The sequence below is a fragment of the Chanodichthys erythropterus genome, chromosome 12 (genome assembly GCF_024489055.1).
Source record: "Chanodichthys erythropterus isolate Z2021 chromosome 12, ASM2448905v1, whole genome shotgun sequence".
NCBI classification, from domain to species: Eukaryota; Metazoa; Chordata; class Actinopteri; order Cypriniformes; family Xenocyprididae; genus Chanodichthys; species Chanodichthys erythropterus.
Genome location: NC_090232.1, coordinates 12,148,390 through 12,174,390, shown reverse-complemented (window position 1 = coordinate 12,174,390; position 26,001 = coordinate 12,148,390). Strand labels below are relative to the sequence as shown.

General features: G+C 36.2%; 1 protein-coding gene across 5 annotated transcripts; it reads left to right on the top strand.

Moving 5' to 3' along the window:
• Window positions 1–41: 41 nt before the first annotated feature.
• Window positions 42–25,570, top strand: sclt1 (sodium channel and clathrin linker 1). 5 transcript variants are annotated; one of them, XM_067403165.1, is made up of 22 exons: window positions 42–88; window positions 653–695; window positions 797–864; window positions 1,328–1,377; window positions 3,555–3,627; window positions 3,890–3,945; window positions 8,173–8,302; window positions 13,300–13,422; window positions 13,837–13,902; window positions 14,835–14,905; window positions 15,195–15,285; window positions 15,378–15,469; window positions 17,902–18,079; window positions 18,184–18,282; window positions 19,536–19,607; window positions 19,698–19,772; window positions 20,043–20,188; window positions 20,278–20,470; window positions 22,498–22,694; window positions 22,914–22,992; window positions 23,103–23,198; window positions 25,130–25,570. In XM_067403165.1, the coding sequence occupies exons 2-22, from the start codon at window positions 662–664 to the stop codon at window positions 25,190–25,192; spliced, it is 2,052 nt and encodes a 683-aa protein (XP_067259266.1). In that variant the 5' UTR covers window positions 42–88; window positions 653–661; the 3' UTR covers window positions 25,193–25,570. The 5 variants fall into 5 exon arrangements, with proteins under 5 accessions (XP_067259266.1, XP_067259267.1, XP_067259268.1 ...); XM_067403166.1 differs by having other exon boundaries at window positions 65–108; XM_067403167.1 differs by having other exon boundaries at window positions 74–88; window positions 635–695.
• Window positions 25,571–26,001: the final 431 nt, after the last annotated feature.

Here is a 26,001-nt window from a genome sequence, read left to right as displayed (position 1 = left end):
TTGGCTCTGAGGGTGAATCTGAGCGTCCGTGAAGATGAATCTGATTGGCTTGTAGGCTCTTTAAACTGCAAGGCGGAAGGATTTGGAGGTACTTACAATAACCTCGAGGTCTTCTAATCTTATATTTATTTACAGTTTTCTGCTATTTCATAATTTGTCATATTACGCGATGAAAAAATAAATATTTATACTTTCCTTAAGGTTTCATGACAGAGTATCCAGGCCATTTATTATGAATTTTGACATGTGTAGCCGTTAGCCTGCTAGTTAGCCAGTGTAAATCTCCACCTGGATACCAATGATGCTCAATACTGTTGCTGGGATTACACTCCAGATTCGCTTCTTTCCACCCGCTTAATCTATTGAAGAACATGTAATAATCTAGTTTAATATTGATATAGTAACGTTACGTTGACTCGATTAAACCAAAGTGATAAATGCTAAGGTTCTATAGAGTCAGTTAATTCAATGGTGGTAAACCAATATTCCTACACAAAGACAGTCTCTAGGGATCATTTATGCTGGCTGTGTTCCAAATTGTTCCCCGTTGCATGCTGCCTACCTACCGACCCACGTAATGTTATTATAGTTCTTGATGATACATATTTACAAGACATATGCTTTGACCTAACAGAGTTTATTGCTGTTGCAGAAACAAAAAATGACAACAGAAGTCGAGTTTCTTCGAGATCAAGGTGAAACGCTCGATCACAGAAAGAACAGTGTGCAGATACACGTTCGGTTTTACAGTCATACATATTCATCAGTATTTGAACTTTGTTTTGTGTCTTATCAGTGAATCGTTTAAACTCCGTCCTTGGTCGATATCAGGATGAATTTCCTCCTCCCTCCTCAGTGTCACAGGTTAGTTTAATGATGATTAGATGGCAGTTTTATTGCTTTGTTTGTTGAAACTATAGATAATTTATAGAATTAATAACATAATGCTCTTATGGTGCACAGTGAATGATTTCTTAAGTATTAAAAGAAGTGTTCACAGCTCAATTAAATAAATGAAAAAATCTGTTGTCATCCTCAACCTCATGTTCTTCCAAATCTTCCAATTCTGTATAACTCAAAAAGGAGATGTTTGGTATGTGAAGACTAACAGCTCTAGTCACCATTCACTGTTATTGCTGTCTCTTTCATATAATGGAAGTGAATGGCTTCCAAACAGTTTGGAACAACATGAGAGTAAATTATGACAGAACTTTCATTGTGACAGAGCTAAGTCTGTGGGAAAAACAGAACAATTCCTAATAATAATAAAGGATTGAAGCACTTGTATATAGATAGACACTTAAAAATATTCTTTCACATTTTTTAGGCAGATGACGTGGTCATGGAATCTGCAGCTCCCTGGCTCTCAGACAGAGGGTAAGTTCCTACGGCCAGTTACAAACCTTAATTAGACCACATGTCATAATAAAGAAAAAACAAAAATCTTTGAGGAATCTGTCCAAAACCTGTTTAAAATTAAAAATGTTATTGTAATTTTTAGACTTTAACAGTCTCTGGCTCAGGTCATCTACTGTTTAACCGTGCAACCACTATTTGTTCACAAAAAATAAAATCAGGAGTTTTCATGAGCGCCATACTATTGTAAATAATCTCAAAATAAAAGTTTGGCTGAAATTTTTTCTACTGAATTTAAAAAGGTTTGCTAAGGCATAACATTTTCTTTCTATATATATGTATAATATATATATACACACTACCCAGCTCTGGATATATAACGAATTACATGTAATCTGGATTACATAATCAGATTCCAAAAATCAAGTACTTGTAATTAGAGTAAACTACTTTTTAAAATACTTATAATCAGACTACAGTTACTATTTTTATTATTTACACAATGGCAGTAAGTTGTTCACAATACACAGATTCTCCTAATTTTTCATTTTTTTAACGTGTATATTTTTTTTCATAATAAACCTGCCGCTTAAATATACGTTCATGATTCTTCTAATTTTTCCGGCGGTGAGGGGGAAATATAGATGAAATATATATATATATATATATATATATATATATATATATATATATATATATATATATATATACACAGTACAGTCCAAAAGTTTGGAACCACTAAGATTTTTAATGTTTTTAAAAGAAGTTTCGTCTGCTCACCAAGGCTAAATTTATTTAATTAAAAATACAGTAAAAACAGTAATATTGTGAAATATTACTACAATTTAAAATAACTGTTTACTTTGTCAAATATATTCAAATAGAAATTTATTCCTGTGATGGCAAAGCTGAATTTTCAGCATCATTACTCCAGTCTTCAGTGTCACATGATCCTTCAGAAATCATTCTAATATGCTGATCTGCTGCTCAAGAAACATTTATGATTATTTTCAATGTTGAAAACAGTTGTGTACTTCTTTTTTTCAGGATTCCTTGATGAATAGAAAGTTCAAAAGAACAGCATTTATCTGAAATACAAAGATTCTGTAGCATTATACACATCACAATATTACTGTATATTTACAGTAAATTTACACAAATTTACTGGATTTTTTAATTAAATAAATGTAGCCTTGGTGAGCAGACGAAACTTCTTTTAAAAACATTAAAAATCTTAGTGGTTCCAAACTTTTGGACTGTACTATATATATATATATATATATATATATATATATATATATATATATATGAAATAATAATACTATATGAAATATTGATTAAATATTTGATGTAGCAGTGATATTGCTGTGAATTTGTAATGTTGCTAATTTTTAAATGTACTTAATTGTAAGTTGATGTGTTTTAAAATCATAAGATGTGATTTTGTTTTCAGTGTTACTATCAGCAAACACTAACAGGTACATTAGTGTTAGTATTTTGAAGTATTAACTGTCCATACGTTGCAGTTTAAAAAGAATCTGTTGAGGCTCTTGTTGGTGAATAGAATATATTTTTTCTTTGTATCTGTCAAAATAGTACAAGATTATCCTACAATATATGTGACAAATAAGGGTTAGCACAAAAGTAGTCAGATTACGTTACCAAAAATGTGTAATCTAAGAGATTATTACTGATTACAAATTTTGTCATGTAATTTGTAATCAGTAACTGATTTACAATTCATAAGTAATCTACCCAGTTCTGTATATATATATTTTTTCTAAATTTACTATATATATAATATGACGATTTAGTTGTCAGTTTGATATTTGCCTAATAAATGAATTTTTAGAAAGTTTTAAACAAGTTAAGATTCCTAAAATATTTGTTTATATTTATTTCATATTTATTTATTTTCTCTTCATTATGACATGTGGTCTAATCATTTTAAGCACTCTCTCTCTCTATATCTATATATATACACACACACCTATAGTTCCTATAGTCAAGCTTTATATTTTTGTAATTTTAAATATAAAATTATTATATATAGTAGTATACTGTAATTACAGTAATGTTAGTTTAATTGTACTGTTATGTAATGCATGTAATCCAGTACCATGGAACTCTAAATATTAATAGCCTATAATCTTGTTAAACATAATGATGTTGTTTATGACCTGAGTGTGTGTTTTCAGTCTAATGGCTCCTCTAATTGAAGAATATGACAGACACATACAACAGATGGAGATGCAGCTCAAGTTCTATCAGGTACTCATGAAGGCTTACGCTATACTACTCTACACAAACACTCACACCACATGACTGCTTGCATTAGAGTGAGGTTTTACAACTGTCACGGTTTGATGGGTCTGATTTCATGCTGTCAGCTATAAATTGCAGTTTAATCCCAAATCAAGTGAATTTGTCTTATAATAAGTTTGCTATTCAAGAGTGCACTTTCTCTATCTCTCTCCATCACCCTCCTCCCACCACTCACTCACACACTTGTTTCTCCCTGTCAAACACTCAGAGGCAGATGACGGACGTCAAAGCAAGCCTGGAGCAGGTGGTTAAAGAAAATGAGCGGTAAGAGCTTTCAAATGGATCTCCTGCTGATTTCTCCACCTAGACACTGGTTTATTATCGCAGTCAGTCAGTGCTAACAGCTTCTGCAGTGCAAGATGAGGCGCTTCTGGTAATCACAGGACATCCTTTACGTAAATTCACTTTATTATTGGGAGAAAGTTTTGTTGTAATTCTGTGATTGTCTATTTTTGTTCACATCTCAATCTGGAAAACTTTGCACCTACCAACAACGATGTACTAAAAATGGAAAAGTTTTTCTTTTGCATTTTTTTTGAAAAGTTTCACATACAGATGACAACATTCTTAAAACGATCTGTTCACACAGATTCACGAAAAAAACGACTAAAAACGCTGTATTATACATGCCAGGCCAGTAGATGACGGTCACTTTTCCTGTAAATTGTCATGTAAATGAACGGCCAAATCATATTTTTAGTTGAACACCCCCTAATAGTCAGTATAAAGGACAAAAAAAAATCTGAATTTAAGTAATGAAAAATAACAGCGGCAACAATATTTGCATGTAAAAAAAAAAATAAACCTAAAGAAAAAACTATACTATAGGATATTGTTTCATGATAGATTCATGATAGACACTACTATATTGCCAAAAGTTTTGGGACGTCTACCTTTATGTGCACATGAACTTCAATGAGTTCAGGGTCAGGTGTTCTATCGGGTTGAAGTCAGGACTCTGCAGGCCAGTCAAGTTCCTCCACACCAAACTCGCTCATCCATGTCTTTATGGACCTTGCTTTGTGCACTGGTGTGCAGTCATGTTGGAACAGGAAGGGGCCATCCCCAAACTGTTTCCACAAAGTTGGGAGTATGAAATTGTCCAAAATGTCTTGGTATGCTGAAGCATTAAGAGTTCCTTTCACTGGAACTAAGGGTCCAAGCCCAACCCCTGAAATACAACCCCACACCATAATCCCCCTCCACCAAACATTACACTTGGCACAATGCAGTCAGGCAAGTACCGTTCTCCTGCTCTGACCCCGCTCTGTAATTTTACGTGACCTACCACTTTGTGGCTGAGTTGCTGTTGTTCCCAAGTGCTTCCACTTTATGATACCACTTAGTGTTGTCAAAAGTACCGGTACTTCGGTACCAAGTCGGTACTGAAATTTTGAAAATGTGACGATACCAGCATTTCTGTAGTACCGGTAGTACCGAGAATTCGGGTATATTCGGTACCCACTGATAGGGCTGTGCCAGTATTTACTTGAATATGACACGAGTGAAGCACAAAGCTTTGTTTACAAAAAAGAAATAATAGGTTAGCAATTAAATGTGCAGCCATTGAAACATTTTGGTTTCATGCCGAGACGCGAGTCCATAAATTTAAGCTTTGTATTCTATTTAGCGAATCGCGATCCGGTCACCTGATTAGCAGAGAATTTAACAATATTTCATTAGTTATTCCACTGAACATGGAATCTGTTTCTTTTCCCAAATCTTCACTCACGCAGGGGATTATAAACATTTCTTTCATTCACATTTAGGCCTATTACAGGCTATACGCATTCTTTACTGTGGTAAAGTAGAAAAAACACCGTAGGACAAACATTTTTGCTTGCACGTCAATTTCTATTTAACACGGTTTATGATTGTTATTAGACTTTATAAGGCGCGTCAAGTTTATTTGTATATCGCGTTTCACACATGCTGGTAATTTTTACGTTTGCTTTCTCTGACAGCGCAAAATCAAACATAGCCTGAATGTCTTGCCCCTGTGGAGGATAAAACTCGCTCTTCAGACATTTTACAACAAGTGTCAGTTGGTTGCAACATTAGGAGATAACGAAGATATTATTAAAGAGAAATGGGGCCCTATTTTAACGATCTAAACGCAAAGTGTAAAGCGCACGACGCAGGTGCACTCAGGGTGTGTCCAAATCCACTTTTGCTATTTTGAAATGGGTTGTCCCTATTCTCTTAATGAGTAATGGGTGTAACGTTCAATAAACCAATCAGAGTGTCATCTCCCATTCCCTTTAAGAGCGAGATGCGCTCGCTCCATGGCGGATTGCTATTTACATGGTGGAATTTGTTGGCGGAATAGCTGAACGCTTTTCAAGCGAAGAAACCGATCTGCTCGTGCGCGAAGTTAAACGTTTAGTTAGAAGGTAAACGAAGTTACATTTTTATATTTATGTAGCCTACACAATAATATTCTTTTACACTGTAATCCTTTTGTTTTTAATATTTGGCATGTTTGTGTGATGCGCATCCCTGTGTGTAATAAGCAAAGTCGACGCGCCAAGAGGCGCAGTTTCTACCAACGCGCTCTAACAAAAAAATATTGCGCCATTGACTTTAGACTTTAGACCAGGTTTGAGTTGGTCTATGGCGCAGTCTATTTTCAGCTCCTTAAAAAAGCAATTCGCCGGCAATGCGGCTGAACACACCTCTTTTTTAGACCAGCACGCCCATGGGCGCACTAACTGGCGCAAATGCATTTACTAATTTAAGGACGTGGCGCTGAACGGGAAAACGCGAACGGCGCCGGACGCAAACTAGCAAACACACTTGCGCTGCGCCTTGCATCGCATTGCGCCAGGTGTATTATAGGGTCCATGGCCTCTTTCCTGTTCGTGTCCTGTATCCATAGGCGTAATTTGCGGGTGGGACGGGTGGGACATGTCCCCACCACTTTTTGAAATGGTCGATATTGTCCCCACCACTTTTTGAAACATATCGTGGCATCTCGCGGATATCTGATACAAAAGAAACAGCTCTAGTTGATTATCAATTTGTGTTAATAATAGGCGATCTGGTGCTGGGATGTGTTGTTTTTGAAATCATGTTGAGTGCTCGTTGTCGCTGTTATCAGAGGCGCAACAGTGTTCTCTTCTTGGCGCTCGTGCCAGTGGCGTAGCCAGAATTTTATTTTTGGGGGGGCCCATCTAAAAATGAGGGGGCCGCTATATTATATTATATTATATTACATTATATATATATATATATATATGACACTAATAATGACTACAATGACACTAATAATTCTTAATTTCTAAAAGAAATGCAAAATCAATCGGTAGTTATTAATAGAATAACGAGACACAAACCTTTACATTCAATCGCGTTTGGTCCCATTTATTTTTGATCACAGTGCATACTACATATACAAACTTTTACTCTCAAAGTGCGCACATTTGTAGAAATACACGTTTACCTCAGGTTTCATTAGACAGAATTTATAGAACATGTACGCTGGGTTTCATAATTACCGAGGTTATAAAATGTTGTTTCCTAGGGGGGTACGGGGGCATGGTCCCCCGAAAAAATTTAGATTTCCCTGGTGTACATATGTGCATTTTTAAGACATTAAGACCAACAAATTGGTTAACAATAGCTTTAAAACCATGTCGACAAATACATGCATGCACAGTTTTGAGGCAGCTTTAATCGCATGTTTGGCAATTTCATTTTCAAACGACGGTCATTACTCGTAGTTTCTATTGCGCTTTATTTTAGCAATAATAAAGTAATTATGCAGCGCGCGCCGGCGCATTTGCGCATGCAATTCTTGAGTGCACGCCACGAGCACAGTATAATGACAGATTGGACAGTCGTGTTATTTTTTCTGAGTTTTACCGACATAGCCTGACAACATCTCATCTGTACACTGTTGTTCAACTGAAGCTCCCTCGCCATCACCTGCACCTTTTCCGCGCTCGTTTGACTTGCGCCTGGATATTTAATGTTTTTAAAATGGGCTATATAAAATAGTTAAATAGTTCCAACAGATTTTGCTGTGGTACTGAAATTTGTACAGAGAACCGTAAAGTTTTCATGGTATTGGTACTGACTACTGGAAACAGTTGTCCGTGGTATATTTAGTAGTGAGGAAATGTCACGAATGGACTTATCGCACAGGTGGCAGCCTATCACGGTACCACGCTTGAATTCACTAAGCTCCTGAGAGCGACCCATTCTTTCACAAATGTTTGTAGAAGCAGTCTGCATGCCTAGGTGCTTGATTTTATACACCTGTGGCCAGAGAAGTGATTGGAACACATGAATTCAATGATTTGGAGGGGTGGCCCAATACCTTTGGCAATATAGTGTAGATTGGTTTAATTGGATTATATGTACCAATCAATTACTAGGACTTCAAAGTCATATTATTTTAGAACAAATTAAAGTAAGTTTGCAGATAATTCTTGAAGGTTTATGAAGGTTGACCTTTTGCATTAACTGTTTTATTATTATTATTCTCAGGCTTCATGCAGAGCAGAGAATATCCATTGAAAAGCAGCTGCAGTCTCTGTCCGCTGGAACAGAAGGAGACACGGCAGCGGATGCAATCGCCATCAGCAATCTGGAGGAGCAGGTCAAGTGTGCCGTGGAGGTAAATATCCAGACCTGGTGCATAACAACCTCTAAACTCCCATGAGTCTGTCTGTGCAACAACAAACCCACTGGCACTTTCCTGGCCCTGTATTCCGGCTGTCCTCTGACATGTGCAAGGGGTGATCTGGGGTTATTCTGCCTTTAAAGCTTCATTCTTTAGTTAATATGTGATGCGGCGGCGCAGGTCGTGTTTTGCTGAGGGAATCGTTTTTAATCAGCGTGGAGTACGCTTCAGGTGCTCCCGAGGATTACATATCAACACTTGACATTACGGAGTAATGAGATATTAGTGCGTCACTCATCAAGCGTCCCACTTTCAGCCAGACATTGCACATCTTTGCCCTCCTTTAGGGAGAAGTTCACCAGAATGTCATGCTGCAAATCACATCTAAACCTCTCTAGAGAGTGTGTCAGTTCAAGTCAACCCTCAAGTGACTTATTTTTGAGTTTTTGGACTTTCCACTTTTTCCAATTCATATTCAGTTATAATTTCTTAATTAACTGAGAATTAAATAATTAGCCATAAATTAAACACCCAGTGAGACATTTTTCTATCTCTTTCTCATCGTAGAGGTGGTAATATACTGATACAGCACAGTTAAGAGGAGTAACTGAATAAAAATATTATTATATTATATATTATATTATATTATATTATATTATATTATATTATATTGTGTATTTTGCAAAATATTGTTTAAAATTTTCACATTGATTTTGCCAGTTGAATACAAAGTGAAGCAATATCGTGAAAATCGCATGATTCTGTACTAGTTGTCCACTCCTTGTCTTGCAAAAAGAAGAATAAAATATTTCAATATCATCTCTGGTTTAAATCTCATTAGCAATAAAAGGTGATAGATCTGGGAATATGATTATTCATGCACATCAGTTTTGCAAACTGCCCATTTTAATGAATCAGTGTGAAGCCAGCAATTCATTTGCATTAATACTCAGGAGCATTCATAGACATTTTACATTAAAAAAAAAAATAAAAAATTTAAAAACAAGCCAATTTGTGTCAAAATGTAATAGCCAAAACTTTTAAAAACTATCATTTCTATAGTTATAAACAAATCTCTTGCATTCAGCACAAGTAAATATCATAGTTACTACAGTTACTATGATTAAATCATGTTTATGAGAGCTATGTTTTTTTTTTTTTTTTTTGTTCTGCACACTGTTACACCTTTATTCTTCTGGCAGACACTTTTCAAAATGAATAAAATGCAAGGAAAATGTGTGTGCCCTGCCAATAAATCACATGACTTTGGCATTGTTAGCGTCATGCTTTATAAGTCCAGGGGTGATAGCGTTCCGGCACCACGCCCAGGGGCGTAAATTTCATCGGACAGTAGGGGGGGACAATAAACATAACATTTCTCAAGAGCAATTTTTGAAGGGGACACAAATAATACAGCCAAAATTTTACTTATAAAGGATATATGCAGGGGTTAAATTGGGCCGGGGCCGTCCGGGGCTCGACATTAACGCTTAATTTCTTGAAGGGGCAAGAGAAAGAGAGCTTTACTTGTCCTGATTAAAACAACAATAACAAAAATAGTTAGGGAGTCATCAAAACGCAAGCATGATTCTATTACATTTAGTGTAAGTGGCGATTGATAATGGATAATATAAATATTTAATAATAAATATTTTATTAATGAATGATTCAGCGTTTTGAACGAATCGGTTGAGTCAAGAATCAGTAATAGCCTATTCCAAAACACCTGCCTCATTCTTGAATGAATCAGTCGTTTGAATGAATGACTAGGACAGTCACTTGCCACCACCTACTGCCAGTTCAGTTTCATGTTTAAATTTTCCCAACATTTCTTATTTGTATATTCAAAAATATTTAAAGAATATCATAACATTATTTAATGCAGTTGTAATTTTTCAGTGTAAATTATTTAATTTGATTCATAACAGTCCTGCTTTATTTTTCTTATTGAATTTATTGATCAAATGTAAAAAAAAAAATGAAATAAAAGATGAAGCATGTAATAAGATTAGGGGAAAAAATGCCCTTGGGGTAAATATCACAAATATGCAGATATAAATATGCAAAAGCTGACGGAACACTGTTGAGAATATAGCTTCAGAATAAATTATATTTACACCAAAAAAACATCAAATTTTTTCCAGACAACTTTTTTGGTCGGACAAGTGACCAATTTACTTGTCCAAAGGACAATACCCTGTATTTTGTATTGATATGCTCTCCTTTAGGCCTACAGAAAGACTTTATCAGATGTAAGTTAGCTTTGCACACTGCCAGCATCTAGAATGATTTTGATCTGCATTTTAGTGTTCATAGCAGAGGGCTCTGTCGACTTATTTTTAGTTTGTCAATTGATAAGATTTTGTAGGCTTTGCATACACATGTGCACTCCTCGAAAGCCTGAAACCAAATAGCGGACTCACGGAAAAAAAAAATCATGTTATCATCTTGCTTTTTTTTTGTTATGACTAATTACTCAGCGTCGTCAGCATTAAAGCAAAAATAACCACTTCATCCGATGTGTTTGAATAAAATAGCCTAAACAGCCTACTTACTAGAGCTCCTCTCAACTACCGTCTGTCTTCTCTCCCGCCGGCGCCGCCGGATTTCTACACGCACGAGTGTGACGTGCGCGGTGGACCAAACCACTGTGAGGCAAGGGAGGGGTGACTCAAAATGTTTCTAAACTTAAAACGCCTGTTTGCGTTTGTATTGCTTTGCTTCTTACACAATTATTTTAAGGATATATCATTTATTTACAATACTTAGAGTGTTTTTTAATTATATTTTTTGGGGGGGACAGCACTCAGATAGGGGGGGTCATGTCCCCCCCGTCCCCCCCGCGATTTACGCCCCTGACCACGCCGGATTTCCGGCGTAGGCTACTGTGGCTGCGGGAAAAAAAAAAAAAAAAAAAGATCTGGTTATATTGGTCTACTGCGGCGTTTTAGTGCCATGTTAAAAAAATAATAAAAATAATAAAAATAATAATAATAATAATAATAAAAAAGATTGTCTAATGTTTATTTGATGTCTGTTTTTAAAAGCACGGAAGAGAATATGTGCTGTTCTGTTAGACATCGTTTCAGCTATTAAAATAGTTCCGTTTTGTATGTATGGCAGTGATTTCGTTTCTGTTTTTATTAATTAAGTTGTAATGGGAAGATTTTTTATTCGTCAGATATAAATAAGGTATAGGCGCATATCCATTGGTTTGTGCGGAGAGTGGAAGCTTGCACAATGCAATACAGAGGCGCCAGAGCCGTCACTTGCACTTTTTTTTTATCCAGTGGAAACGAATTATCCTCAAAACAATACATGCCTTACCGACATCAAATAGATGGAGAGATTTAAATTATTGCTTAACGAAATAAAACAAATCAAACCAAAAACTCTTTCATTATATCTGTAAAGATGCATTTCTCGCGTCAAAGTGGAGATTTCTATTAAGGATCTTGCGTCACTGATTTAGAATACACTAGTTTATTCATAAATAATTCAAATATCCCCTTACCCTCCGACACATTCATTGTTATGTACAAGGAATACAAGTTGATGTAGACTAATATAAATTTAAAATACATCGTTTTAATAAATACAAATCAGCAAAACTGTTTCAAGTGATAGGCATTATTCAATTAAAAGTATCAATGAATAAAACATTATGTTGACCAGGTGGATTATTCATTGAAATCATGGAGAATGACATTTAGTTTTATTTTCATCATGAATGACAGCGCACCGTGTATTTACAGACAAACGAAATCTGCAGAAGTCTCTTTACTGCGGAACTGAACTTAATAAAACAGAAACGAAATCAATGTGTCATACATACAAAACGGAACTGTTTTAATAGCTGAAACGATATCTAAACGTTTTGCTATGTTCTGTCTATGCAAACAGAACAGCAGTATAGGCTACATAGGCTAATAAATCAAGCGCGTCATCGTCACAACCATAGCCTTGTTTCCGCACGGAATAAAGTATTTTATTCTCGGAACATTTCGACTTTATTCTCCGACTTTATTTTTATTATTAATATTATTATTATTTTTTGCAGAGGTTAGATATTTCGACTTTATTCTCTGAATATTCCGACTTTAATCTCGGAGTTTCGACTTTAATCTCGGAAACTTAGATTTTTTTTATTAAATATTTTTTTTTATGTCGTCGTATTGATCTTTCATTTAGATCTGAGATGCGCAGGTCAGAGAGCAGCTTTAACGCTCAACGACTCATGAGCCAATCAGAAGTAGTTAAGGGGCGGGCCTCGTGTCTTTGTCAAATAGATTGATACAGGTTAAGGCAATGCTCCATGCGCGAAGGTGTTTACAATTGTGTCTCATATTTCTCAACTCAAAACGTAAGTCATGGCTATGTTTATGAAGCCAGGGGAAGACATTAAAGACATTGATAAAAGCATAAAGAATAAATGGCGCTGGGCTTGGATTGAGGATAGCGACGGAAAGCCCTATTATTGCCATTTACCTGTCTTGGTATGACTGTAGCATCTGCAGCATTTACTTACAGTGATTGTACTAAGATGGGCAAATAAGGTCAATGTAGGCACTGAACATATTGAGAAGAAAATGCTGTGTTTTCTTGAATAATACCGAGGGCATAATGCAAATATGAAAATATCTAAAAAAGAGCCACTTGTCAATAATGATGATCAGGGTTATACATACTTAGGCTGTTTATATATTTGGGCCAACAAGTTGTGTTAAAAGTGCGTCGCATACATAGTACCCTCTCGGGGGGCAAGGAAAAAAAGTTCAGGCTCAGGAATTTTTTTCACTATCAGCCCTGTAAGTCCATGCTGTACAGACTGAGCTACGGGATAAATATATCATTTCAGTTCAATTAACATTGCTTCTGTACTGTACATTAATTTCACATCTCAGATCTCAAAGATATTTACAGAGGAGTTTAGTCATGAAAGGCCACAGTCATAGTATGTTTAACTTCAGTTTGTTTTTTTGTGTCTTTAGGAGAAAGAACGGGCTCTTCAGATGTGGCAGACAGCTTCGCAGGAGTTGGATCGTCTTCAGACCCAGTACCAGAGCTCCATGAGTGACGGACAAATACAGGCGGTTGAACGGCAGCACATGCAGGTAGCCAGTGCAAACTCACATTTGTGTTTACATTCTCAACACATTTGAATTTAAAATGCAGGTTTGTTTTCAAATTTGAGGTTTAGCACATATTTGGTGTACAGACAGCTTTATCTGAATCTCTCTTAAACACTTGAATTTTCTCAGAATATGTAATATGATTATTGAACACTAGAGGGCAGTGTTTAACCACATGCAGGCACAGTTAACAGAACAAACAGACCCCCAGCACTTTCATACAATTATACATAAACCAGAAGGCGTGCTGAGACGGATTATCTGAATGTATGAATTCAATATTAGCTGCTGGCTGTAAAATATTGGCTTAATTATGGCTTGAAGCTTATTATAATACACGATTTAATTATTGAAATATTGTCTGTGCTCTCACTGAGGATCATTGTGTTGTTTTAGAATCAGCTGGCACAGATTCAACAACACGCACAGAAGCTCCAGCTGACCAATCAGAAGCTGGAATCAGTAAGACTGCCTCTTTCAATATGTAAACTGTATTGGTTAAAATCTAAATCTACTGTATTTACTTCCCCCAGTTAATGTCTGTGGTTTTATTGATTTTTCCTAATGAAATAATCGTTTATAGTCATTCACAATGTTATGTAAAACTTTCTGCGCCTTTGAAATAACTTTCTAAAACTTTCTTGTCGCTCATATCGCTTTGCAGCCTCTTTGTTCTCACATAATATCATTTACATTTATTCATTTAGCAGATGTTCAATCCAAAGCAACTTACAAATGAGGAATACAAGCAAATACATTACAATATATCATCCATTTATGTATTTATTTGGTAAATAAACTCCTTTAAACCCTCTTTATTTTGTGATAATGGCCAAGGGATTGTACATTATCTCTTCAATTATGTCATCGGCCACTTTTCATGTTCCAATTAGATCCAGGTGGATAAAATCATGTCCATTTTTACATCATTTCCCCCTAAAATTTCTGTTGTACCCAGAAAACATGATGGGAATATAATTTTATTTGTATGGAGGGGTTTTATTCATGATAAGTGCCATTTGAGGGTTCTGTGTTTAGTCAGTTGTTATGCAATGGTTTTAAAGGCATAATCCTTGCACTGTCTTAGTCTCACACACACACGCACACATTTTCTCACACTAGTCAGAACGCCACCTGTTTGAGTGAGTGTTGTTCATTGTTCAGCTTGTGTGTGTGTGTGTGTGTGTGTGTGTGTAGTGGTAGTGGAGAGAAACACTACTCCATTCCTAAATATTTAATTAGCAGTGTAGCTCTCACACACCCACCTTTTTCACACCTTGACCTCTAAACAGCCAACGTCCTCTCCTCCGTCCTTCATCCTTGTGAATTTCTTTGAAGTGTGTGTGTTTGGCATTATGCCTGGCCGGCGTTCATGTCTGTCCTGTCACACTCAGACCAATCAGCAGTTCCTTAAGACGGTGACGGAACAGAGCAGTGAGCTGGAGGAGTTACGCAGCCAACTCAGGTAGTGTTCCAGATGGCCAACTCTTTATGACTTAACCTTGACTCAAGTTCTGTTTTGCTCATGCGTCTATAATTGTTAGCTCAGCGTGTTTCTCAAGAGTTGAACTCAACTTTAGTTCAGTCACATTTACTCCAGAAGATTGACTTTTTTTTAACTGTTCTTCTTGCATCTAAATCTTTCTGATTTTTAAAGATTTTATTTCCCCGTCTTCTCACTACTATGTTATCAATAAAAAGTAGTAAAAAGATCACATTTATTTAGAAAGTGCTAAAAAAGTGTTTAATTTCAGGCAAGCAAAACTCGAGCAAAGATCTGCCACGACTAAAGTGGAGGAGATGACCAGACTCCTGCAGAATGTCCAGGATCAGATGCAGAGGAGGGTGAGAGACATCACTATAATTGTCCTTATGTAAGTGTTGTTATCACCCTACTGTGTGTTTTCTAATAATGCCATGTCTGTGTGATGGTGCAGGAAGAGGACGCAGCAGAAGCTCACGGTAGAGAGGAAGCGTCTGACCGGAGACTACAGCAGCTACAAGCAGCACTGAACCAGCTAGAGGCCAGGTGAAGTCTATATCAATTATGATTTCATGTGTTGATGAAGAAACTGTGCTAGTAATTAGATGTTGTATGTATTATGCACTGGTGTTCAAAAGCTTGGGGTCAGTACAATTTTATTTTTATTAATTTATTTTAAATTAGTTCTTTTATTCAGCAAGGGTGCGTTAAATTAATCAAAAGAGATGGTAAAAGACATTTATAATGTTACTGTAGGGGAATTTACAGTTAAAGGGTTAGTTCACCCAAAAATGAAAGTTCTGTCATTAATTACTCACCCTCATGCCGTTCCACACCCGTAAGACCTCTTCAGAACACAAATTAAGATATTTTAGTTGAAATCCGATGGCTCCATGAGGCTTCCATAGGGAGCAATGACATTTCCTCTTTCAAGATCCTTAAAGGTACTAAAAACATATTTAAATCGGTTCATGTGAGTACAGTGGTTCAATATTAATAGTGACGAGAATATTTTTGGTGTACCAAAAAAACTAAATAACGACTTTAGTGATGGCCGATTTCAAAACACTGATTAAATTAATCAAATAAATCATATATGAAGCAGAGTGTCGAATCCGCAGTTCGGAGCGCCAAAGTCACGTGATTTCAGCCGTTCGCAGTTTGACACACGATCCGAATCATGATTCGACACACTGATTCATTTGTGCTCTGATGCTTCCTGAAGCAGTGTTTTGAAATCGGCCATCACTAAATAAGTCGTTATTTAGTTTTTTTGGCGCACCAAAAATATTCTCGTCTCTTTATAATATTAATATTGAACCACTGTACTCACATGAACCGATTTAAATTTGTTTTTAGTACCTTTATGGATCTTGAGAGAGGAAGTGTCATTGCTCCCTATGCAGGCCTCACTGAGCTATCGGATTTCATCTAAAATATCTTAATTTGTGTTCTGAAGATTAATGAAGGTCTCACGGGTGTGGAACGGCATGAGGGTAAGTAATAAATGACAGAATTTTCATTTTTGGTTGAACTAACCCTTTAAGACCCGAGGACCAGATATGTTGAATCAAGACCAGGAGTCAAAGATGCAATCAATTTAAGAAAATTTTACTGAAGAGAATAGTTTGAAGTTTCATCAGCAGAAGTCATTTGTATGCTGATCTACGTACACATTTAATACAACAGCAGTTATACTCTTAACAGTTGACTAAATTACGTCATTACTTATAACAGGTTGAATGATTCTGATTGGTTAAGACATTAATAAACATAGAAAATCTCTACATATGGACATGGACAAATGCTTTGAAGCATATCTCCATTGATTATCAGCATGACAATAGGGGTCCGTTTAGACATAAAGTGACCCACCAAGGTCACGTATCAGCATTTCTAGGCAATTTGTCTGAAGATGGTCATTTCATCTCCCTTGGGTGCCAGTTGTTCCCCTTACGGAAGCCAGGACCTGTAACAAAGGATACTGAGGCACAGATACACCGCTTCTTCAAGGTTAGAGTTGGCCGAGGTCTAGCTCTGATCAGGAAACTTTCCCAAAACATACTGATGAGATGTATAAGAGGATCAGACAATATTCTTCATTATTCTCTAGTGATTGAAGATGAAAAGTAAAGTGCTTTAACTGTGTATTGGTCATGTACTAGACAGGCCGTGACCTCAGTGACCTAGGCTGTCAGAGTCAGCTAGGGGATAAATATATGTTTTAACGTGTTGGTGCTTCTCTCAAAAACAAGGAGAGAGCATGTTCCAGTGAGAAGACATGTAATTATATAACTACTTAAATCTCATAAGCTTGAAGAAGTCATTCAAATTGTTTAATATTTAGAAGGATAAATATCAATTAATAACTTGAAGAATTCATCCATTCATTACAAGTGATTTTTCTTTCAAATAAATGCTGTTAAAATATACTATAAATGTTCTTAAATAAGACTAATGATGCTGAAAATTTAGGTTAGCCGTCACCGGAATAAATTATATTTTAAAATGTTTTTAAATAGAAAAGTAATTTTGAATCGTAATAATATTTCACAATATTAATGTTCTTCTACATTTTTGATCAATGCAGTCTTCGTTAGCACAAGATACATTTAAAACATTTTATACAATCTTACTGACCTCAGACTTTGAGGTGTGGTGAACGTGATGCTTTAAGGCCTGTTCATACCAAGTCCAAAATGACTAATGGACATGAAAACTATTCACACATGGCTGATGAAAAAATGTTTTGTCCCTTTCTAAAAAAAAAAAAAAATTACATTTGAATTAATTGTTTGGCACATAGACCCAGCCTCAAAAAACAATACATTTCAGAATATAGGAAAGAAAAAGAATAATCTTTTATATTACCTCATTTATTTTTACAATAAGTGGAGGAGTTTGTATGTATTGTTTCCTTTTAATATCTTGTTGGAAGTATGGATGTTATTTTATTTGTGTATTTGTTTGCTTTGCAGACTCAAAGCTGCGACGCAGGATTCTGAGTCAGTGCGCAGGAAGCAGACGGAGTGGGAGCGGCAAGTGGGAGAACTGCAAGGTCGCTGCTCCTCTCTTGAAGAAGAGAAATTTGAAGCCCTCAGTCGCCTCCGCAACTCCATCCAGCTGGCTGAGGAGGCCTCGCTTCAGAGAGAACAGGTCACGCTCCAAATAACCACACCGCACAGGCCCAATACATACTCTGTTCTATACGTTCCTGACTTCATATTATCAAAAATAATTTTATTTGTATGTTACTGTAGGCTCAGCTGAGGGAGAAACAGAGAGCAGAAGAGCTGGAGAAGATGAAAGACGCCATGAAGCAGCTGATCCAGGATGCTGCCTTGCGCACCAGGAAAGAGGTGATAACAGCCAGGGTTCTTGAACTCAGCAAATGGAGACAAAAGAATAGGCTGGAGGCGTCAGGTCTACTCTCAGCCAGGTTAAATTAGGCTCTGCTCCAACCCTTGTGAGCTTAACTAGACAATGTTTTAGGCATCATGAGGGGGCTTTGGGGAACTATCCCCCGAGAACTACATTTTCCCCCTAGGGCCATTTTGACCATTAGGAACTCTAAGCGACGTAAGCTGGCAGACAGCAGCGTCATTTAAGCGTGGCATTCAACAACGTTAAAAACTGGAGGATGGAAGATGCTGTGATCGGAGCTGTGATTTAGTTGTGTGTCATGGGTTTCCTGATAATGGAATGTATAAGTAATGCGATTGAAATGGCTAAGAGGCGAAATCTCCTATGACAGCTCGCAGTACTTCATATCATCAAGGCTGAGAAAAGAACACAACGCCGTAGACAAAGGTGACCAGTAAATGCTATCTATCACTGTTTTCCATGTCCGTGCAGTAAGTATATGTAAATTGTGTATGTAAAACATGGCTTTTTAAAAATGGCGGGTGCCAGTGTTTCATATGGCATGCGTTCAGCCAATCACCATACACTTACGTCACTGGAAGTTCCTGTTGTGCTGGTTTAAACCCTGCTCTGAAGTAATTTAGTCCCGCCAAAAGGTGTTCGTATAACTAAAATTGTTCCCAGTGCGGTGCGAACACGCTAAAAAGCGGTACTTCCGCCAATAGTTATAGGAACGATGAAAACGTTCTTCTGGTGCAAAAGCCCATATAGTTCTTTTGAAAATTGAAAACAATTGAAAATAAAGCTTTGAGGGATCTATGTATGCTTTGTTCAATGCAAGGATTCTCAAATATTTTGGTCAGGGGAACCCCTTTGACATAAAGTATAGTAGTCAACATTTGAAGTGGATCAAAACCATTCATCAAAGTTGTCCTAAAACCTTCTTAATAAGAACTTAATTCTTAGGACAACTTTGATTAACCTTTTTTGATCCAATTCAAATGTTGACTACTGTGTTTACTTGCAGTACCTCCTGAGATTTGAAGTTAACATTTCAATAATTCAACAACACACTTGCATGTTTGGGTTTCTCTGAATTTGGTCACATGACATGCAGGTAAACAAAAAATATACTTTTACTAAATCAATATTTTAAGTAAAGTCTTTTCTTTTGATGTTTTTTCTTTTGTTTTCATTTTCAGAAATGATGTCTTATAGTTACGAATATTTTCTTTTCCTCCTTTTTTAGGTTGAGAGTGTTCGTAAGCAGTGTAACGTTCAGATTCATCGCATGGCTGAGGAGCTGTCTGCCCTGCAGCTGGTGACACATTCATCATCAGCATATGTACAGATGTGTACAGCAACAACTGTTGCTAATGTTTATTAACATATTTCCTATGGTTGCGTGTAGGAATGTGCCGATAAAGAGACACAGATTGAAAGAGCCCATCGGGAGAGAAAAGCTGTGGAAGAGGAGCTGGAAAAGGTGAAAATAAATGCACGTTTTTACTCATACATAATTACATGGCAGTAAGGCTGTATGGTGCTGTGATATTATCACAGTGAATGGGTTTTTAAGGTATCATGTGACACAATTACAAATTATTTTAATATTTATATAAATACATAAGATGGATGGAGGCATAGATTTCTTTCACATTATTACTGTTTTTATTGTATTTTTGCTATTTAAAAAACATGCAGCTTTGGTAATCATAAATCAAAAATCATTAATCAAATTGTGTTTGTGTTGTAGGTCTATAAAGAGGGCCGAGTTGGAGAGCCTGAGATGAGGAAGATGGAAGCTCTCCATCAGAGATGTTTAAATGCAGAACGACTGAAGGATGAAACGCAACTCACACTCAACAGCACGAAAAACAAGATGAAGAAGATGGAGATGGAGTGAGAACACACACACACACTTAACTAGACAGAGTGCAAATATAAGGGTGCGTCCATAATAGTTTCCTTCCTCCTCTGTGTTTGTGTAGGTATTCAGAGGAGCTGTCGCGCTGTCAGGAGGAGGTGCGGAGGCTACAGTCAGGGCTGATGAGCGCGAGAGAGGAGAGCACAGCCATTAGTGAGGAAAGAGTCACACTGCAGCAAGAGAACCAGCAGCTGCACAGAGACATGGAAGCACTCCGCAAAGAGTGTGCACTAGCTCAGAGACGAGCCAAACAACAGGTTACTAACAACTGCATTCTGATACACTGTGACACAAAGCTGTTGTTTGCCATTTAATGGATAAAATCATTTACACACCTTCATGTAATTTCAAACCATTTCTTTTGTGTATGGTCTATATATATATATATATATATATATATATATATATATATATATATATATATATATATATATATATATATATATATAATTTTTTTTTTTTTTTTTTTTTTCCACATTTTTTGACCCCAGTGACTAAAGGTGAACTATCATTTTAAGTAATTTTTAAGGGCTGTGTCATAACTGATTTTTTGTAGCATTGACATCACAACCATGAGCACATTAATAATAATAATAATAAAAATAACAAATTGTATTTTTTATAGCGCCTTTAAAAGTTGTATCTCAAAGTGCCTGACAAAGATTAAATAAAAATAGGAAAAGAACTAAATGAAAATGTACATCAAAGCAATTTAAGAAAAAAAAAAATATTCAGTTCACATTTATTTGTATAGCGCTTTTCACAATACATATTGTTTCAAAGCAGCTTTACAGAAAATGCATGTCAACGTCACAATTTAGAGTCATCTATTATCAGGTGACTATCCAAATTTTGTAATTTCAGAAATGTACATATACAAATCATGCAGTTAGCTAACAATGTATTAATTTAAAGGTGCCATCGAACGTTTTTTTACAAGATGTAATATAAGTCTAAGGTGTCCCCTGAATGTGTCTGTGAAGTTGCAGCTCAAAATACCCCATAGATTTTTTTTAATTAATTTTTTTAACTGCCTATTTTGAGGCATAATTAGATATGTGCCGATTCATGCTGCGGCCCCTTTTAAATTGCGTGCTCTCCGCCCCCTCCCGAGCTCTCGACTGCATATCACTGCATAAACAAAGTTCACACGGCTAATATAACCCTCAAAATCTTTACAAAGTGTTTGTCATGCAGCATGTCTAATCGCGTAAGTATGGTATTTATTTGGATGTTTACATTTGATTCTGAATGAGTTTGAGGCTGTGCTCCGTAGCTAACGGCTAATGCTACACTGTTGGAGAGATTTATAAAGAATGAAGTTGTGTTTATGAATTATACAGACTGCAAGTGTTTAAAATGAAAATAGCGACGGCTCTTGCCTCCGTGAATACAGTAACAATGGTAACTTTAACAACATTTAACAGTACATTAGCAACATGTTAACGAAACATTTAGAAAGACAATTTGCAAATATCACTAAAAATATCATGCTATCATGGATCATGTCAGCTATTATCGCTCCATCTGCCATTTTTCGCTGTTGTTCTTACTTGCTTACCTAGTTTGATGATTCAGCTGTGCACAGATCCAGACGTTAATACTGGCTGCTCTTGTATAATGCTGCGATCATGGGCTGGCATATGCAAATATTGGGGGCGTACATATTAATGATTACGTAACAGTCGGTGTTATGTTGGGATTCGCCTGTTCTTCGGAGGTCTTTTAAACAAATGAGATTTATATACGAAGGAGGAAACAATGGAGTTTGAGACTGTATGTCATTTCCATGTACTGAACTCTTGTTATTTAACTATGCCGAGGTAAATTCAATTTTCAATTCGATGGCACCTTTAAACAATGTACTAATTTTAAGGCAGAAACAATGAGCTCATTGAAGTAATGAATACATGTTAACAATGAATATATAAAAAGTTAAAACTGCAAAATAAAAATATCAGGGTTTTTTAGTCACAGAGAAAGATAACCAGGGGGCAGTCTTGCAATGTTTCTAAGATGAAAACATTTTTTATAACAGTATTCTGGATGAGGGTCAAATGTTAAATTTGTGTCAAATATCACCCGCAGATTTTTTTAATTTAGTTTGAAACTCCAGAGCCGAGCCATCCACATTTGACAAGAACCAGCTGTATGTATTTGGTGGGGTGAACCAATGAGCATAAGCGTAGTCTTGTTACTGTTGAGACAAAGAAAATTGAGACATCCGTATTTATCTCATTTATCTCTTTATGTGGCGTCTTTAACTGGTTCTTTGTGTGTGCAGGTGTCTTCGATGCAGCAGGAGCTGTGTGTGAAGGAGCAGAGTTTGGAGTCCAGGCTGAGAGAGATGGAGGAGAGCAGTAAAAACTCCAGCGCTGGTTTGACCAGACTGCTGCTCGCTCAACAGAAAACCATCAGCCGCTACAAAGACGAGGCCAAAAACCTCACACAGGCTTTCCAGCAGAAACTCAGCAGCCTCAGGTGAACGCTTAAACACACTTGGCACGCACAGATCCCACAGAAGTGTTGTTTGCCAAGGCAAGAATTGCTAAAAAAAAAAAAAAAAAAGTATTTTTACCATCATTACAACATTAGCTTCCATATAACAGGCTTTTGATTAAATGTAATCTGAACTTTATTGAATAAAGATGGTTAAGTCTTGATTGCAGAAGTTACATGAGATGGTTGTGGTCATTGCAGGTCAGAGCTGAACAGACAGAAACAGCGTGTTCAGGAACTGGAGATCCAGATGGAAGCTGATCATCAGAAAATGCTGGAGGTGTGTACAGTACAAGCACATTTGTTTCTACCTAGAAAGATGTTGTATACTGTAAGTGATTGAATTTCTATGGGGTTTTCAATGAGTAATGTCGTCATTTCTGTCTCTAGTATGAGAGGCAGGTTTCAGAGCACCAGGAGAAAAACACTCGTCTGCAGTGGCGTCTTTCTCAGGCAGAGCAACGTGCAGCAAGCGCTTCACAACAGGTATACATGCCATACTGGATATTTACACACTTCCTGCCTATTGAGTGCAACAGTGCCTGCCCATGTTTCCATAGCCTGTTCTGAAAGTATTTTTCCCATAGGCATTTTAAGCCATGAACCAAACCAACCAGATATGAGTCAAACTTTGATTGAAGCAAAAAAAAAATTATTTAATAAGACAAAGGTACAAGACTGTACTTTAATGATGGAAAGAACTACAATCCATTGAAGCATTAAATAAACTAAACTCTATGTAGAAATATATATATATATATATACACACACACACACACACACACCTTTAAATGAATATTTTTTATATATATATATTTTTATATATTTATATATATACACACACACTCAGCAGCAACTTTATTAGGTACACATGTTCTATCTAATCAGCCAATCACATGACTATAACTCAATGCATTTAGACATGTAGACATGATCAAGACCACGTGCTGAAGTTTAAACGGAGTATCAGAAAGGTGATATAAGTGACTTTGATCGTGGCATTGTTGTTTGTGCCAAACGTGCAGGTCTGAGTATTTCAAAAACTGCTGATCGACTGGGATTTTCATGCACAACCATCTTTTACAGAGGTTTACAGATAATGGTTCAAAAAAGAGAAATTATCCAATGAGTGGCAGTTCTGTGGGTGAGACGTCAGAGGAGAATGTCCAGACTGGTTCCAGCTGATAGAAAGGCAACAGTAACTCAAATAACCACTTGTTACAACCAAGTTGTGCAGAAGAGCATCTCTGAACGCACAACACGTCAAACCTTGAAGCAGATGGGCTACAGCAGCATCAGATCACACTGGGTGCCACTCCTGTCAGCAAAGAACAGGAAGCTAAGGCTACAATTTGCACAGGCTCACTTGCCTGGTCTGCTTTGACATTCTGATGGTAGGGTCAGAGTTTGGCGTAAACAACATGAAAGCATAGATCCATCCTGCCTTGTATCAACAGTTCAGTCTGGTGCTGGTGGTTTAATGATGTGGGGATATTTTCTTGGCCCCTTAGTACCAACTTTTAAAGGCCACAGCAAACCTGAGTTTTGTTGCTGACCATGTCCATCTTCTGTTGGCTACTTCCAACAGGATAACATGATTTGTAATGTCACAAAGCTCAAATCATCTTAAACTGGTTTCACAACAATGAGTTCACTGTACTCAACTGGCCTCCACAGGCACCAGATCTCAATCCAGTAGAGCACTTTAGGGATGTGGTGGAATGGAAGATTCACATCATGCATGTGGAGCCGATAAATCTGCCAGTGATTCTGTCATGTCAATATAGACAAATATCTGAAGAATGTTTCCAGCACCTTGTTGAATCTATGCCATGAAGAATTGAGACAGTTCTGAAGGCAAAAAGGGGTCCAACCTGGTACTAACAAGGTGTACATAATAAAAATTGTTTCTATATACTCACCTGCCACTTTTATATGTATAATATATATATATATATATGTGTATATATATATATATATATGTATGTATATATATATGTGTGTATATATATATATATATATATGTATATATATATATATATATATATATATATATATATATATATATATATATATATATATATATATGTATATATGTGTATGCATATTTTGCAATAGGTAGTTTGAGAGGGTAGAGAAACAGCAGTGCTTAATGGGAGCGAATGGCCACTCAAGTGTTCCTTTGTTGCGGCTTTGATTGGTGGAAGTTTGTTTGTAGAATCATTGGTAATGTAGTTTGTCATCAGGAATTCCACTGTTGAACAGCATTATAAAAAAAAAAAAAAAAAAAAAAAAAAAAAAATTCCCCTTTGAAGAAAATAAATGGGATTTTTACTTTCACAACTCAACTGTTGCCCTGTGTAGCTGCTGGACAAAGTGTGCACAGAACCCACTCTAAACTGCTTTTTCTCTTTCAGCTGAATGTGATGTCACAACGGAGAAAAGCTGCATCCATGATGGATCTTGAGACTTTATCATAGATAAACAGCAACTGGTATTTGTTGCATCATCATCTTCTTCTAAATAAGCACCCTGATCATTTTGTCAATCATTTAGTGGCAAGAGCTTTAACTAACAGGATTCCTCTTGTTCATTTGATAATTATTTTAATAAATGAGAGATTGATGGAATTACTGCATTATTATTTTTTTCTGGTGAATGTAATAAACTGTATGCATTTGTTTCAAAGAGGCCTGTCAGTTACTACCAAGCCTTTTTTTTTTTTTTTTTAATTACCAGTAAATCTGATGTTTTAATAATTGCATACAGCAATTATTGTGATGATTTAATGGTCTTGAACATATTTTGTACTAGCTTGTGCCATTGTAAGATTTGACTAATAAATGCAATAATTTATACCACAAAACCTGCATATATGATGCATCCTAATTTTGAAAGTGATTTCTAGACCTGGAAAAGTCATTGAAATACAATCTAGTTTTGTCAAGCAAAGTAAAAAAAAAAAATAGTAAACATTAGCAAAACACAAAAAAACTTAATTATGAGAGCCTGTTTCCACATTAGTCAAGTAAAATATGACTAATTCATAACGATAAGAAACATGAGTTACTGTAATAAAATTTAGGGAAAAAAATCAAATATTACTGTAATAATGAAACATTGATAAAGATTTAATGTCATTATTCTATAAAGAAAAATTCTCTTAGCCATAAATATCATTTTTGTCATTAAAAATGCTTTATCTCATAATAAACATTATGATAATTATGGCAACAGCGCATAAGAAACTATAGTACATCATTGCAGTTTATCAACTGTCTTAAATAAA